This window comes from Zonotrichia albicollis, chromosome 1, assembly GCF_047830755.1.
Source record: "Zonotrichia albicollis isolate bZonAlb1 chromosome 1, bZonAlb1.hap1, whole genome shotgun sequence".
Lineage (NCBI taxonomy): Eukaryota > Metazoa > Chordata > Aves > Passeriformes > Passerellidae > Zonotrichia > Zonotrichia albicollis.
The window spans coordinates 132,497,233-132,515,353 of NC_133819.1; the positions used below are offsets into that span (position 1 = coordinate 132,497,233).

Here is an 18,121-nt window from a genome sequence, read left to right on the forward strand (position 1 = left end):
ACTAAGCCTTAGACTGTCTGTTTAGTAGAAAGTTGCAGCAAGCCAATTGTGAAACAGAACACTTTGTGAAAGACTGCATTTTCATTTCACATTTATATTAACATTACAAATATTTCTTCCCCTCAGTCTATACTAAACTGAAGAACAGCCAGATTTGGTCTGCCAACTATGGCATTCAATTTAAACAATGAAAATAAAGTCAAAATAAAAAGTAGTAATAAATCCAATTAATTTTTTTGGCAAACATTATGAAGCCAAAAACACATTGAGATCTTAAGATTAGTTAGAACATTTAGAATAGTTAGAAACTTTCCTAATAAAAATATTATCTTAATGACACCTACTTCAGATGCTAAAATTTACTGATTTGAAAAATATTACTCAATACTTTTCAGTTTACCTACTGCCCTCTCAGTAGTTGCTTAAGAAAAAAAAATCCATTGTTAGTAATAATAAAAACTAGTAGTATTTGTATGTACAGTTAGTTTTCTTATCCTGATAAAGCAGCAGGGTGTATCTGTGTATCACTTTGGCCTAAACTTGCATTTGCTCACTTCTGCTAGTGTACTCTTAGCTGACAACTATGACAAAATTTTATTAACAGAAGCTTGAGCCATAAACATTCTATGCTCAGATATGTGAATCAATTATGCTTTTGATAAAACATAAAACTGATTACTTTCAAAGGATTAACTGAAATGTGCTTTCCTTATCCTTAAACTAGGTAAAGCACAAAAGGTAAGTTTCAAAATTATCTGGTAACAGAGCAATCATGCCAACAGTGGTGGAGTCAAGGACTGCATCAATCTATTCCACTTTTCCAGTTATTTAACTGCACTAAGTTGTTCTTAGGGAGAAGGTAACATGCAAGGCTGCTTCTGTCAACTTCTGGAACAATTCTTCAGGTCAACGCCTAATGAGATGCACTAAGCTTTTTCATAAACAGGGAGGAGAAAGTGGGGAGTAAACAACCACTGTTCTACAACTCCCAAGTAATTTCAGTTATTTCTGTCCTGTATATGCTTCCCATATATGTAAGAACTTCCTAATGTTTGCTAAACGAGAAAGCAAGTAAGATTAAATAAAAGAGTCTGATGTTGCCTTAACTTTCCAGTAAGGTACAAACATGTAAAAACAAACTGACACAAATTTTATCTACTAAAAACATATTTTGCAGACTTGCAGAAAATTTCTCATCACTTGCAGCAAGAGTCTCTCATTACAAAGATTTTTCTACCTTAAAATGCATGAGCTCTCACACTTCTGAGTTTGAATATCCAAGTATTTTTCCTAAAAATTTACCATTTTCTATCAGAATTTATTAAAATACTTATTTTTAATTCCTTCAAACTGTCTATTAGCTTACAGAATTCAAGTATTTCAGGTTTTTCCTCAGATACCCACCACTGTCTAATCTGAGTAGCTAATATAAATAACTACACTTTAACAGTAATTAACACTTTTTAAATGAACATTTTAGAGGAACATACTTAACCCAGACCATTCGTCATCAACAGGGGGTTGAGCATGACTTAAATCCCACTGAAAATCAGAAGTACCAGCCTGAGAAACTGATTCACTGTTGGAACCTGAAAGGGAATAAATAAAATTGTACTTGTAAGTTAGCAAGCTTCCTGAAGTTTTCTTGGGGAAGGAAGTCCAATCAAAGTAGGAAAGGAAGACAAAAGGCTCAAAGAAAAATGTCAGACTTTAAGGACTGCAGAAGACAGGAGAACTAGTAGGGTCTTGTGCATAAGGCATATTCAGAAAACAAGGAAGCTGAAGAAAGAAGACAAAATAAAGCCATGAGAAGAACTCAAAAAGAGATAAGAAGAGTGAGTAAAAGCAGTCTCCTCAATCTGAAAAACACCAAGAAATTTTATGGGTAATAAAACTGTTACCCTGTATCAACAAGATCTCTTACAGTTAAAAGCTTAAAATATCACTAGAAAGAAACCTCATTAATTACATTGCAGATCAAACAAATTATACATTACTAAGAATCCACTTCTCATTTAAAGCAAAGGTTTAAAGAATATAAAAGCAGCAGGACAAACAACAGTAAGGCCAATACCAGTCAGGATAACAGAAGGTGTCACATATCCAACATAACTATTTTTAGAAAAACAAACAAACAAAATTTCACAAAGAAGTAAAACAACAAAAACTATTTGTAAGAATTAAATAAATTAATATTTTACTGTATGATGAAACTTCCAAAATTCAGTTTGAATAGAATGTGGGTCTCTATTTTACATACACCTCTGCAAAAGATACCTCAGGTGACAGAAATATGGACATGTTCTCATTTCTTTTGTGGTCACTTTGCATTAGAACATTGTTGGCTAAGGTGCACCAAAGAAAACTATTTCTCTTGAAGTTGAAATGGTGGTATTGCAGCTGAATCTTAGCTCAGTGTGTAATCCTAGTATCCTAGTTTATTTAATAAACTGTAATAAATTTTACCTTAGAAACTGAACTTGGTTCCAGGTGGCTGCCTGGGATTTTTTTTTTTAATTAAAACTCTCTGTACAATTAAGATGCTGGACACTGAGCCTAAGTTCAGCAGTTAAAAGCCTGGACACTGCAATAGAAGCAAATGTAGCCTAAGTGCATAAGCACTTGGCCAGCTACCTCCGAAAAGGAAACTGCCATGCCAAGCTCATGGTGTAAGCAAGCAAGAGCAAAAACCTGACATATGATCCCTTTATTGCATGATAAATCATTGTAGAACTTCTGTTAGTTGTTTAACACACAAGATTTATTATGAAGACAGGTTTGTACTCTATAGCACACAGCCCTTCAAAAAAGAAAACCCCAGAGCTTCAGCATTTCCATTTGTCATACAGAGAAAGACTCAAGACTTCAAATCCTGCCTATGGAACATATTTTCAAAGTAATGACTTAGTTCCTTGGTGGGGAAAAACTCAATAATCAAATAACAAACTCCCTCACAGGACTGGGGTATATGGGCTTTCCCAGAAATAAATCTTCAGATCGCTAACTTGAGATATTGCAAGGCTGAGAAATCTCTTATGCCCATTATTTAGACTTAACACACAACCAAGGCAGCTAAATAAGAAATCACAGAATCATAAAATCATTTGGGTTAGAACATACAAAGATCACCTCTTTCCAACCCCCTCTAGTTCCAACCTTCTTACTAATATTCTGTGATTGATCTAGCTTTTGATTATCAATTTAATACAGTTATATTACTGCATAATTTTAGCATAAGAAAATAGCTTATTAAGTGTCTTCGACCCCTTTGCAGTACAATTTTCAAAGAAAAAACAGAAAATGCATATTAGTATCACTTGGCAAACTCTATTCCACCTAGTGGAGTGGAAGAGACTGGAAAAATCTTTTGAAAGGCACACATACCAGAAACTCCAGGAGTTAATCCAAATGAGGAGAAAGAAGTAGAATTCTGTTCAGAGGTATTAATCCTTGCATCCACATTCCAAGCAGCTGTGGGGAAAGGGAGAAAAAAAAAGAGCATCACACACTGCTGGCAATGTTGAAAATGTAGCTATTTAATTAAGAATTGGATCAGACAGGTATTCCAGATGTTGTCCAAAAAATACACAGCCACTAACCCCCAGTTTACTGACTCCTGTGTTAATGCATCCCAGCATACTGTTTGTGTCCTTTGCTACCTGGATCTACAGCTGGCTCACATCCACCTTGGGGCCCACCAAGACCCCTTACCCACAAAGCTGCAATCCAGGCAGTCAATATCCAGTCAGGGTTGCTTCCAACCAGATTCAGCACTTGATGTTTGTCCTCACTGAACTTCCTCGGGTTCCTTGGCCCATCACTCCCATAAGGTTCGGGTCCTTCTGGATGGGATCCCTGACCTGGACTGTTTCAACTGATTCCTGCCCCCACACTGAAGTTGGATATAATCTGGAAACTGGATGTGAATTATATGGTTGCCTCCTCCAGGACACTTATAAAGATGATAAACAGGACAGTTTTAAGCACAGCCCCGTGACATCCCCCTTGTCCAGCCTCCAGAGAGAGCAGGACTTACTGACCATTACCTTGGGCCTGATCAGTTTTACACCTGTCCTAGTTTGGATGCAACAACACTGTGAGACACAGTGTTGAAAGCATTAGTCAAGCCATCATGAAAGCCTTTCACAGCTCTCCTTCACCCACAAAATTATTCATTTTACCAAAAGCAAATCAGCTTGGTAGATATGATGTATCCTCAGTAACGAAACCAACAAAAAGTTGGTCAGTCAATATGAACTGCCTTACTAGAATACACAGCAGAACACATCTAGCCAGAACATGAAAAAAGCACTTCACTTCTACTTGGCAATGGAAAAGCTTCCAAGAGTGTATCAGATCTAGCCTCAGGAACTTCATTTCAAAATCTACCATAGAAATAAAAGAAGGTCTAGACTTCTGCAGATTATGGCTGGGGTAGGGCTGTGTTTTGGATTTGTGCTGAAAGCAGGGTTGGTAATACAGGGATGTTGCTGAGCAGTGCTCACACAGAGTCAAGGCACTTTCCACTTCTTGTATCGCTGGCAGCAAGGTGGCTGGAGCTTGCCTTCCCAACAAGAAGCTGAAAGAGACACAGCCCGGACAAGTGACCCCGACTGGCCAAAGGAATATTCCCTACCATGTGGCACCATGCTCAGTATAGAAAGTGGGGAAAAAGGAGAAAAGGAAGGACATTTGGAGTTATGGTGTTTGTCTCCACAAGTCACTGTTAGATGTGATGAAGTGCTGCTCTCCTGAAGATAGCTGAACACCCACCAGCCCATGGGAAGTAGAGAATTATATTCTTGCTTTGTTTGCATGAACAGGCTTTGCTTTCCCTATTAAACTGTCCTTATATCAGGAAAACTCCTGGAGTTTTCCAGCTTTTCTCCTCCTGATGTCTCCCCTGCTGCTGAGACAGTGAGCAATCAGCTGGATGGGGCTTGCCTGCTGGCTGGGGTTAAGACTCCACAAGTCTGAAGTAACACTGCTTTCCAGAAGAGATGAGGATACTTAGACTGAACAGTGGGGAGGGCCATGTTACAGCATTTACTAATAACTTGATGACTGTTGCCCAGAGAGAAATCAAGAAATCTCTTCTCCATTATTTCTATGGACAGCACAAGAAAAACGGCAGAAAACTGTACTGAGCACTAAAAAAAACCAGTTTCTAATGAGAAAAACAGTGTAACACTAAGTGTCACAAGAGTTAAACAATGTTTACGCCTGGGGCCTAAAAAAAAACACCTGCCAAAATGATACACAATTGATTTCATCATGTTGGATCAACAGAATAGCCTTACAATCTGGGCTTTAAGACATTATTTAAAAGAAATTATGCTTCCAAATGGCTTAGTAATAATCTCCAGAACTTTATGAAAGTGATATACAACATTGCGTTCCTTCACAGAAATAATTTTATGTCGGATAAACTCAAAAACCCAGTTTAACTGTACACAGTTTAAGACATCAGCACTTGCAGTAAACAGAAATTGTTCTGTTAATATTTCACTAGACCATGTCAAGATTTTTTAATATATAAACATAAAAATATTTCAGAGGCTACTAAAAAATACATTTATGTAAAATCGCTTACATGAAGTAAGTTCTTGGAAATAGCTTACCAATAGGAGTGAACAAAGAACGCTCTTTCCAGGGCCTGCCCACCAGGCTTACTCCCCAATCCTTTCCATTTCCATTAGCATCTCCAGTGTCTTGGCCCCATGCCAATGTCTCAGTCTTCCTCTTCCCAGCTGCAGTTGAAGGAACAGATGTCCATTTCTCCTCCCCTACGCCAATCTGTGAGGAGATTTTTACAGGCTTCTCATTCCAGTTTCCTCCATTTACCGTATGGCTTTCACTCAATCCTGGAGAAACTTAAATACAACAATAACAAAAGGATTATTTAACTGGATGGAGAATTAAAATATCACATATTTGCACATTCACTTAATAAATAACCCCAAATGAATGGCAGCTTTGCTACACCAGTGTGATACAGACAGGGCTGCTGCTCTGTCTCAGCTGATTTTCCAGTTCAGATGATATGCACCATCTGTCTACCAACTTGAAGAGGGAGGAAAGAAACAGGACCAACTGCACTCTCTTTCCTCATCCCTTTCTTTATAGGGCTTGAACCCAGTGTTGGTGAACTGGTGGTGTCTCTAGATTAGGAAAAGGGTGGGGAGGGTACTTTCAAAACTGTCAGCTAATTTCTCTTAGACATTATGGGGATGACTTGTGGAAAAAACCCACACACTAAATGGAGAGTATTTCCTAACTGCGTGCAGCAGTTCTCCAAGCAGGATGTAGACAAAATTACCAAGTACTAGAAAATACTTCCTAAACACTACACAGGATTTACCAAGTGCATAGATATCATACTGATCATAGAGTCCCTCACAGTGAGAGACAGAAATCAGAGTTACACTTAATTTGTAACATATTTTATGTTTCACTAAGGTAAAAGACCACAACACTGCAAGAATCTGTTACATGTTACTCTCATGAGAAATTACTAGGCACTGCAAGTTTAATGTATTCTTTGACAAGTCAGCAGTACACTGAGACAAAGATCATAACAGAAGATTTTTACATTTATGTCCCTATAAAATATAAGGGCTAGTGCATCCAGCCTCCCTTCCTATATATCACAAACCTTTCTCAAAGTGCTTTGTATATCAAATCCCCTTTCTCTTTTTATATATGCAGTGGAAAAAAACAGAAAAATTGCTCTTCCACAAGCATTTAAGAAATATTTGCATATTACAAGTGTTAACACTTAAACAGTAAGCCAAACCCTTATGCACAAGTCAGTATCATATGCCAATAAAAAATACAGACCAAACATTTTATCTGTCAAATGAACTTGTAACTGAGGCAGCATCAACATGCCCAATTCAAGGTGGCCTCCCTGACACAGAATGAATTAGGTGAGATATGCCTAGATTTTCTCAGACAAATCAATTCCAAACACAGACATCTGTAAGGTCACCATTGCTGTATAAAAACCACTGCCCTTTGTCTACAGCACCAGCACTGCTCCTGTCAGTCAATGTCCTCCTAGTATCATATGAAGTCTTAGGGAAAGGCAACAAAAGAATACTGAAGAGACAGAAACCAAACTGCAGTTGCTAGAAAAACTTTTCTGCAACTTTGCAAAAAGGCAGCTGAGGTTCTGAAGAAGGAGCTTGATTATTCTCTGTTTTACTCTTTTTTTTCCTCTTTATTATACTTCTCTCTTGTCAAAAACTTCAACTTCTAAATGATCAGCCAGTTCTCACTGAATCACAGAAAACCAAAGATTGAAAAGGATCTCTCAAAGTCACCTAGTCCCACCTTTTGTTCAATGCAGAGGTAACTTCAAAATTATACTACATTAGTGAAGCTCTGGAAACCATAAAGGCTGATTGTCCAGAGATGCTTTGAACTATCTCATGAAAAGCTTTTTTCCTCATGACCTTCCCCTTACTGAAACTCCGTTATTTTCTCCTGTGCTCCCATTAGGCATCTCTGAAGAATACAGCACCCTCCTTCTCAGCCACGGTATAGGACATTTGTGTGTGAAGTAAAAGCTCTCAAAAACAAGCAGAAAGGAATTCACTTTCTGGATCTGTGTGCTTTTATTAATTCATTTTTTGATTTGCTTATTTATACTAGTTATTTCTGATTACAGCAACACAGCTAATGTTGGCTATATGTAAGTAACAACCTTCTTGATTTCATTAGGTCAAACTAATTCACTTCAAGTATTATTATAGCAATATCTGTTATTAGAAAACTGTTAAGATTTACTAGTCAAATATTTTAAGTTTTGTGTATGACATATGTCAAGTATATTCTTTTTATAAACATGTATTTATAAGTAAGAACTTTCAAAACTTATGTACTTATGCATCTCAAAGGAGAATGTAAAGAACTGAGTAACTTGTATATTCAACCTGGAACAAGTGTAAACAATAATCAGGACTTGTGAGCTCTCTGCAGTTATCTATAGCAGGGTTTCTTTGACAAAACAATTCATTAACACAAATACGTGAGTAAGTCTGAAAAGCTAGCATAAAGAATTTTTCAGCAGAGCTTAAAAATAAATGTTACTGTTCTGCACATAAAGATTTTTATAACAGGTAATCTACCTGAAAATTCAAAATACTGAATTGTATTTCTACATGTAACAGAGACTGTTTTCAACTTCTTAAGAAATAACTGGAACTTAAGAGTATAATATTTGCATAGCCAAAAGAGCCAGATGTACAGTAAAGTTCCAGGTCAGTAACTCAAAACTCTGCACTGACAGTTGCTGTTTTCACTTCTGTAAAATACTCCTCTAGTTACTTAGGATGACCAATAATAGAAACTTTTTACCTTGTGGAATTGATGACTCCCCCTTTGCAGGTTTAGAACTGTTAATCTGTGCATTCAAAAGCGAATCACCTGATTAAGAGCAAACAAAGGTAGATTAAGCTTTTTTAAAAAACAACACCTGTAAAAATCTTCTAACAATCCATTACTAATATTTTAAGAAAATAATATATTAGTACCTTACGGTAAATTCAGTAACTTCCAGAAAATTTAAGGATAAAATTAAAATGCTCTATTTTTTATTATTTGTGTTTATGCTGCATACAGAATGCTCTCAAAGTGACTTGGGACCTATATACCAAATAACTACAGATTTCAAAGAACTTAAACTACTTTCCCAATGAACAAAGAGCATAAATCTAAAACACAGGTTGTTATTTACAAGCAAAGAGTGGCTCTAAGTATTTCAGACCTGTAACTCTTTCTAACGTCTACCTCACCATAAAAACACTAGATACAGCTAAATTCTTTTTGGATTTGTCTTGTACATGGTGATACAGAAGATACAAAAAAAGTATGAGAGGTTACAGTAGTTACAGTTAGTAACAGTGCATCAAGACAGTTGGAACCACCATTTCTTGAAACTCTGTGCGAACTGAGGGGAAAAAAAAGATAACAGGAAGCAACTGATCTAGTCCTCGGGGCAACAATGATGCACTCAGTCAAGGTGCAAATGAGTGTCAATGAAACAGGACAGGAGGGTGAGGCATAGCAATTTCAATGAACTGTTTCAAGGTACCAGACAATTGTTCAGCTCAGTCTTCTTGTCGCTTTGCTAGAAAACCATTTTTCCTTTAATTAAAGCACCTATTTCTCAGTTTTACCCAAGCAGGAATTCCTGTGCCCACAAAATCTTTTGCTTCTGTAACAGCAGCAGCTGTATCTACTGGATCTTCAGCTACAGTAATTGACTAGTAAATCTCAGCCACATGTGCCTTACCTATTATGAACAGCTTTAGTACATGATGCTACTAAATCTATGTTGGAAAAAAATACCTACATGTTAAGCAGTGAATGATATTTTATGAGAACTTCAGAGGCATAACCTTCCCACAAGGAAGCACTCAAAAAGTTAAGGAGTTGGTGCTGCCTGCAGCAGTGCTGAAGATGCCTTTGAAGTTTCTGAAAACAAAGGGCAGAGTCACAGAGCACAAGTGAAGGAACAGGGACAGGCCTGTGCAGCAACCAACAGCGCACCAGGGCAGATGGAGGCTGGTGCCTTAGCCCTTGCTCCAAAGCACTCTTGGGTTTCCCTGAAAATATGGCTAGAAAAGGGGGAGTTATGCACAATGAGAAAGTACTTTTACACAGCTTGAAATAATTTCCTCAAGAGTTTCACCTCCAAATATACCTAACATACATCCAAAACAGAGTCACTATTTAAGCATTCAAGTAAAGTTATCTTTCTAGGACACATTCACAGATCTACCAAGCATCATACCTTTATTTTTTCTGAGACCAACTGGAAGTGATGGTGTAGGCATCAGCTGCTCAATGGATACAGTGACTGTGTTTTCTATGCCCTGGAGATTTGATTCTCCGGAGCCACTGTCGGTCAGCACCTTGTCTCGTTTACGCTGCTGGCGCTTTTCTCTGTTACTGATTTTTGTTTCCCAGGCTCCTAAAACATCACCCAAATGAAAAAAAAACACTAAGCCAGAGAGGAAGAAAAGATTTTTAGCTTGCATCATATCAAAAAGAAGTCTAAGGGCATTTTAACCAGTCAGCTTCAACCTTAGATTGAAAACACAAATAATTAAAGGCAAGTTTTTCTACGATAATACTTGGCTTCACAGAGTAAAACATGAATAACATGAACACCTTACTATCCATAGTTTCTCAGTTTTTATAAATTATTAAAAAAAAATCAGTTGAAGTTACTAAATACTGTTGTTTCAAAGATCATATTTCCATATATAATATGTGACTATGGAGTTATGAGTTTCTTGCGTTTCTTAAATCTTAAAGGAGTAAATCTTAAACAGCATTTAAGACATAATGTTTGCACTTGGTGTTAAGTTTGTGTTCAGTACCTTCATCAACTTCCTTTCCATCCAGACGAGATGTATCCTGAACTGTTTTGGAATCTCCCTTTGATTTCTTTTTTTTCTTTGACTAGAATAAAAAGAAAACATTTTCTTAATGATTACTTACTGATCACTTGGTATAGTGATTCAGAACTCACTCTCATCCTAAAATACAGGAATAAATTTAAAAGAGATTCTCCAGAACAACTCTCTGTGAAAGACTTATGCAGCACAGAATTGGCAGGTGGGGGGAACATTACTTTTGCTGCAGAGTACAAAGCCAGGTAGAAGAAGCTATGCTGGCAGCATCACAGTCACAGAGGAGTAATGAGCTGTTTAGCAGGCAGATGCCACTCTGTCAAAATTTGTTTTGTGCAGAAATATAAAGTTATACATGAAGAAATAAACAATGCCAGCAACTCTTTAAAAAAAAAAAGGTAAAAAAAAATCCAGCTTGTAAATTACTTCAAAACACAAGCTGTGATTAGAGCTCATACATTCCAAACACTTTTTTCCTCAAGGTTTCACCAGTCATGGCTTCTTGGATGCAAGAACTAGGCTAAACAAATAGGAACAGACATGACTGCTTCTGCAAATAGTTTCAGTGCAACAGGTAACAATATAGAGTGTTGAAAATACAGTATTGAGGAAAAAACCCCAAGATATTGGGAGAAAATATATTGCAGAAAGCCTTGGAGCAAATTGACCTGACTACCTTAGAAGGAAGATACAGTACTGAAAAGCTTTTCAACCTAGTGAAGAAAGGTATAAGAACTACCAGATAAACAGGAATGAAAAACAACAAGACTTTAAAAAGAAATATGGTTTTCCCCTCAAATGTTGCAAGGGGAACTATTCACTTATTCACTGTCTCCGAAATATTTCAAGAATGCTGGACATCCTTCTGGAATACATCTGCCAGAGTCAGACTAGTAACTGCCAGCTGTATACCTGAGTTGCCACAATTTGGTTTTCTAGTCTTAAATGTCCAAGAAGTGTCTAACAATCTTTCTAGAATTCAGAATTGGTAACACCTAAATTATTACTACATCTGCTGCAGATATGCTATGGGCCCCACAATGGCATGCAGCTCATGTGCCTTAGAGTTACCACGTCCCCAGAGTAATCTGGAGCTTCAATACAGGTGCTGAGAGCAGTACAGCTTGTTAGTGCAGCAGAGATGATAAAAAACTCACTGCTTATATCAATGCTGCATCACCACACCTATAACATTTGGGAACTAATTTGAACAGTTAGCTCATGGTTTAACATACATGGGGACCCAAGCTGAATTTTCATTTGCTCAGCAGACTACCTTTGCCCACATACCAGCTAACTAACTTCTAAAAAGTCTCCAAAAGAGAAGGGCTGGTTTCAAAAGGAACCTGAAGAGAATTGGTTCTAAAAATATGAACAAGGCAAATTATTTGCTAGGGCATCTTCTAATGACAGAATTAAAAATGAAAGTGAGAATTAGCATTACAATTAGTTATATATTGCCTCTTCAAGCTCAAATAGAGGAAGATTACAAGCAGAATAAGTTTGTACCTTTGTCTACCATTTGCAGCTACACTGAGACTGGAACTTGAGATCCTAAAGTTTTTATCCACAAAGCCATAACTACCCAACTGTCCTTTGGCACTAAGAGAACACCTGAAATTACTTCAGAAGGCTCCCTGACAACAGTTCAAGATGACTACTCTTCCAAATTGTGACTTCAGTTTCGTTAAATAACTAGCTCCTATGTCAGTATTGCCATCAAATGTTATACTTTTCAGGAAAACATCGAAGTTTAACAGCTGAAAAAGAAGTTTGTGATTAACAAACACTGTTTTGAAAAGGATCAAGAATGCAAATCTTGAAAACGTGTTTACTTCCCTAAACTGTGTTACCCTGTTCTGAAAAACCAGAACCATCCTTTTTTATCCAATCAACCCATCACCTGCTAAACTTTGTACTGCACCAGTTGCTATCTCAAACTGATAGAAAGAAACTGATCCATCATTACCAAACTGATGGAAAGAAACAGCAAGAGATGCTAAAGCCAGAGCAAGCCAGCCAGTCATTCTGCAGAAATCTATGCATTCAGAGTGTCACCTTCTGCAACACGCAAAGATGCCAGTGTTGGCTCTGCCAACAGCCAAGGAGCACATGAGGAATACTGCAGGCCTGCCAAATTTTTTTAAGTCTTTAGGATGCATTGTGCCCCATGCAAGAACAATAGAAAAATGAACCTTTCTTCTTGATCCCTAGCTGAGTAATCATTTCTAGTATTCAAGACAAAGCAGTTATGTGCTTGCAAACAGAATGGATGATGACATTTTAACTTCCCACAATCTCATCCAGAGTAATTTCTTAGGGAACAGTCCCTTATACTAAACACTAAAGAAACCCCTGTACTGTGGCAAGTCACTAATTGCAGAATAATAAACCTGGTGAACAGCCAGAGTCCAGACATTACCCAAAGCTCCGCCTCCCACAAAGCAGAAAAACACACATGAAATTCACAGCCCTGAAGCAGCCAAGAAATACAGAAACACAAAGGATGTGTGATTTTCACTGAACACATATAGTGAAGCACAAAAAAACAACCATGCCCTTCAGACCATGTTATATGCATTCATATATGTAACACACATGCACATACAACTTCAATCACAGCCATTCTCTTACACCAGCCATCCCAAAGATGGTACACAAAGACACTTACACAGGACCCCCTACAACCTCAGCAGGTTTGTAATGTTACACATGTTATGGATGCCCTGAGAAGCCTTACCAAATAATTAGAAGCCTGTACAGTTACCATAGTTCAAAGGAAGTTCTTAAGCATGCTTTTAATTGAAGGGTAACAATTTACTCCTGACCCAATAATTTTCTGCCCAGGATCCCCCAAAGTGATATGAAACCACAATTTGAATAATCATCCTCATTCATTTATTGGTACTCACTTCCTAGAGCTGCAGTTTCAGCTTCACATTTTAAAATTCATGTCACCGTGTTTGATATTTTAACGTGAAGTTGAGTTTAGAATCTAAACACCTACTCTACTTGAAAACCTGCAAATAGAGTTGTTCATTCAGGTTCAAATTGTGGTATGTTCTTGGGAAAAAAAACCTCAGCAAAGTCAATCTGATATGCAAAACATGGAGAAGAGGAAGAGCCACACAGCTTGGAACTTTAAGGCAAACCTATTTCACAGAAAAGTCAATCAATTTGCAAATTGCAAAAACATTTAAAGTCCTATAGCAAACTAAAAGGATACAGTCTTTTAGCCAAAATACTAACCACAAAAGAGGGTAAGCAAGTGTATTTATTAAAGCTTGGATTGGAAGGGACCTTAAAGATCATCTAGTTCCAACCCCTGCCATAGACAGGCACACCTTTCACTAGACCAGGTTGCTCAAAGCCCTGTCCAGCCTGGCCTTGAACGCTTCCAGGGATGGGGCATCCACAGCTTCTCTGGGCAACCTGTTCCAGGGTACCACCACCCTCACAGCAAAGTGTTTCTGACTGTTTATACACAACCTTCTATTTTTCCTCTGTATAGTTACAACAAAAGCGCTTTATTGAAGAAAATAAGTCAGAAAACAATGACAGTGGGAAAACCTCATGCACAATGTTAGTAAAAGAATCAAGCAAAAAAAATTACCAAAGGCTCAAGCATATCCATGTTGCCCATAAATAACAGCATATGTAACAAAAAAAGATTAGTCCTCACGGTTCAAAAAAGAACACTGCCAGTAGTAAGGTTACCTTTTAGATTAGACATTGCAGATGGATGTTCTAAAATATATTTTAATGTAGCTGTTTAATTTGCGTAACAAAAAAGCCCACACCAGACTTCAAAGCTCACACTTATCATCAAAAATCAAGAACTCTAATCAGTAATGGCTACATCTGGCAAAAGAAATAAGCAGGCACATGGTCTAAATCCTTTGAATAGTAGTCCCCCAATTGGTAGACCATTTACAAGGCACTTAACAATACTATCATTATGCTGCATCCCCATGAAGCCACCAAGATGAAACAAACTTTATTTCTGTAGGCTTAACGCTGTCACATGATGAACAGAGATATCAGTGTTTAGTGGGAGGCTGGGAGTGGGGTTTTCTTGACAAACATTCTGTGATAAGGAATGTCTCAGAAGTTAAGAAAATACTACTTTAGCTCTTTTCAACTCCAAATTAGATTAGTACTCTTCACAGTAAGAAATCTGCCTCTTCATTCATATATGTAAAAGGATTTCAAACTAAAACCAGTTATTAGACATTGAAATATTATAAATCAAACTTCAACATTTTTGCTGTGTATCCATAACTAACCTTTTCATTCTTCTTTTCTGTGTCCACAGGCTGCTTTATATTGTCTTTATGGACAGTTTGTATTACTTCATCTTCAGATACATCAAGGAAAGACCGTCCATTGGGCTGTGTAAACAATGAGCATAAATAAAAAAAAATTAGAGAAAGCAGATGAAACAAAGCTCAAATTACACTATTACTGAAATGCAATTGTTGATGGAAAAATGCTTGTAAGATTATTGAATAGAGCAGACCAAACTGTAGATTGTTGTTCAAAGGATCTACAGCAATTCTGTATTTACCAAACAACGAAATGAAAAAGGAAAGAGAACAGGTCTTATAATTTCATCTCACTCATATTCAATCCATGAATTTCATAGCAGAAGGTAAATTTCAGAAATTTTGAAATTACCAGCTTTTGAAATTACCTGTAGCTGTTCTGAAAACTGATCCAGAACAGCTACAGTTGTATGTGCCATAAATGATCTAATTAAATTAACACAATTACCACTTTGCAGCAGTTCAGCAAGAGGACTAACTTTAAAAAGCAATTTCTACATTGACCAAACATCTGCAATTTCTCTCTATGCAAGTTCCCTCCCAGCTCACTTCCTTCACAAGTTAAACTTCATAGTAGAACAGAAATTAGAAATCAAACAAAGCATGACTAAGCATGGTAGCCCATTGTTCTTTTCATACAGACTTGATTACAGGTGCTACACTACTCTACCATTTCTCCCTCACACAATTAAGGAAAGAAAATTAGCATGTATTATTCAATATATAAAATTAAAACTCTGGACAATCATTAAATGAGTCTTTACATTACTTTTGACAGCAAAAGCATATACCTTAGTCTACATATTCCCCTTACAGAAATGTAGTAATTTAGAAATCATTTACTTCTAACAAAAGGCTATGACTGAAGTTACTCTGCTTAACTGCAAAAAGGATCTAAATATTATACCAGTCAGCCATTAATTTCACTACATGGAAAACAATTGTTAAGAGTAGTAATTGATAGAGTCCACACAAATATCACTGGTTCACATTCAGAATGAGTCAGATAAATGAATGACTGAAAACGAAATAAGCATAAATAGCTACTTCAAAGCTGCTTTAAATCCTGCAATTCTCTCAAAATAAATTTCAAGCTCTATTACTTTTAGTTATTTTTTTTTGCTATTAAAAACCCAAAAGCTATTATAACTCTGCTTCACACAAACCCAATTGCTTGCAAATAAAACAAAAGCCATATCACAACTTAGCATGGCCTATTCCTTCAAATATTAGATCTGATCCTCAATTTAACTGTTAGAGGCATTTAAGTCTTGCCACATTGTACTATGCCTGCAAATCACCCCAGCATGATTTCACTAGTGCATAACACAGTATTGCTTACTGTAGTTAGCAAGCACGCCAACTTCTTCAAAGTAACTATAAATAGAAATTGAAAGATCAGGTCACCTAACCCCTCTTCTCCTTCAACAAACAGCCTTAACCTAGACTTCTCATATCTAATATGCAGTGCATTTCCCTCAGCATTCTGAAAACAAAGTATATTTTACAAGTCTGACCTAGGAACTCTCTCTAAAAGTTCTTCTAAACCAAGTCCACCTTATTGGTATATTCCACAGGGATACCAAAGAACTGATATTTCATCTTGAAAATAACTCATTGTCAAAAGTCAGTTCTTGTGCCTCTCTATTTTCTCCAGGGACTGCTTAGAAGTAAAGTTAGATAACACATTTGATGCATCTTATATTGGGTGTGGACCAAAAATTTTACAGCCAACTAACTTTTTAAATTCTGTACCTTGCTTCCTAGCTATTACATATGTACCTTAAATTGAAAAGTACTTTATTAATCCCTTCCAACTATTCAACAAATAGAAGTTTTATTTTTTAGTTTAAAAGAACTTCAGCTCTTTCTCTGAACTAATAAACGAATTCATATCCATTAAAAACCCTCTGGAAAAATTCATCCACATGACTGTTCAAAATGCTGTCTGATCATCTGATCATGTAAACAACAATCTTTAGAAAAATGTTAGAAAACTTGGACTTTGATACATTTGGGAGAAATACATCCCTTAATTGTAATACCCTCCTTTTCAGTGGAAGCTTTCTACATTTATTTTCTGCCCATAGATGAATCATAGAATTTTAACCAAAATCCCTGTGACCATTTTTGGATGAAAGAAAGCAACAGAGGCAAGAAACAAGAAAGTTTTTGTACTGTGTTCTGAAATGTTTAATTTTAAAAAGACAACCACAGCCCAAAGTTTAAAACTTTATGGGTAATAAATTAAACATCCACTGGTAAAATTAATTAACTCAAAATTGTGCAATTTATTATTTCCCATCTTTTCTACCCTCATCTTAAAGCTGCCAGGCATGATGCAACAAGGCAGAAGTAATGCTGTCAGTAACAGCATTGATTACTGAATGCTTTTCTTGCCTATGGACTTTAAAATTCCAATACTTAAATAAACCTTTTTCCACACACACTTCATTTGAGGGTGTTAAGATATACCAAATGTAGAAAAGGTTTTGCTTAGACTTTCAAAGCAAACAAAAAGTACTCTTTAAACATGGTAGTGCAAAGGATAGCTCAGTTTCATGCTTCAAACAGTATTAATGAAACTGCCATCACCTCAATCTACAACGCTGTATTAGCCAAAATCTCAGTTACCCATTAGAAAGATACCTCTGCTTAGAATATCTTGGCCAAAGAAAGAATCTGGTAACCAATGTTTTCTGCAAGCTTCTCTTCAGAAAGAAACGAAGCAATTTTCTCTATGAGGCCCAAAGAATCCTACAGCCCTACTTTTGCCATATGACCACTCACATATACACAAACCAACACCTGAGTATCAGCTAAAAGTATAAAGTCTTTACACAATCTAAGTGCAAAGAACCAATAAACAACCATAGCCCAAAAAGCTCAAATATGAACCTTCCTCAAATGAATGCAAATACTTTTACTAGAATGTGTAGCATTTATCCTCCAGGTGCATGAGAAACAATAGGAAGTACAAAGTCAATTTGGTATTTTCCACATCTACAAATGGATGGTGTGAATGGCTTCCTGAAGTGGTTACAGAGCACAGAAGATGGCTACTCTCAAGTTTCTGTGGTGCTTGGCAGATTGCACAGAAACCATGTAAAGAACAGCTTCACTTTTTTTTCTGCTGAAGTAGGAGAGGCACAGTAATTATTCAAAAGGGGGAAGAATCAAAATTAACTATAAAGTTTTATGGACAGAAAAAAAAATTCTTAATGAGGCTAAAGAACTTTGCCTCTTGCAGGAGTTAAAATAAAAACGAAAAAAAAAATCAGCTTCAGGTTTACTGCACAGAATCAGATGTAAAGACACCATGATACCCTGCTCCAAGCAGCCTGAAAGCCAGAACCGGCTCTGTAAACTTTA

The 18,121-nt window shown here is 36.8% G+C and overlaps 1 protein-coding gene across 2 annotated transcripts in view; it reads right to left on the reverse strand.

Annotated features, from left to right (window-relative positions):
* MTDH (metadherin) overlaps positions 1 to 18,121 on the reverse strand; it is a 33,402-nt gene that overhangs the window by 12,130 nt on the left and 3,151 nt on the right. For both annotated transcript variants that reach the window (XM_074554682.1, XM_074554677.1), the window contains exons 2-8: positions 14,711 to 14,815; positions 10,392 to 10,473; positions 9,800 to 9,979; positions 8,362 to 8,430; positions 5,622 to 5,873; positions 3,385 to 3,471; positions 1,491 to 1,589 (exon numbers count right to left, since the gene is read on the reverse strand). In XM_074554682.1, the coding sequence (XP_074410783.1) occupies positions 1,491 to 1,589; positions 3,385 to 3,471; positions 5,622 to 5,873; positions 8,362 to 8,430; positions 9,800 to 9,979; positions 10,392 to 10,473; positions 14,711 to 14,815 (874 nt within the window). The remainder of the gene's footprint in view (positions 1 to 1,490; positions 1,590 to 3,384; positions 3,472 to 5,621; positions 5,874 to 8,361; positions 8,431 to 9,799; positions 9,980 to 10,391; positions 10,474 to 14,710; positions 14,816 to 18,121) is intronic.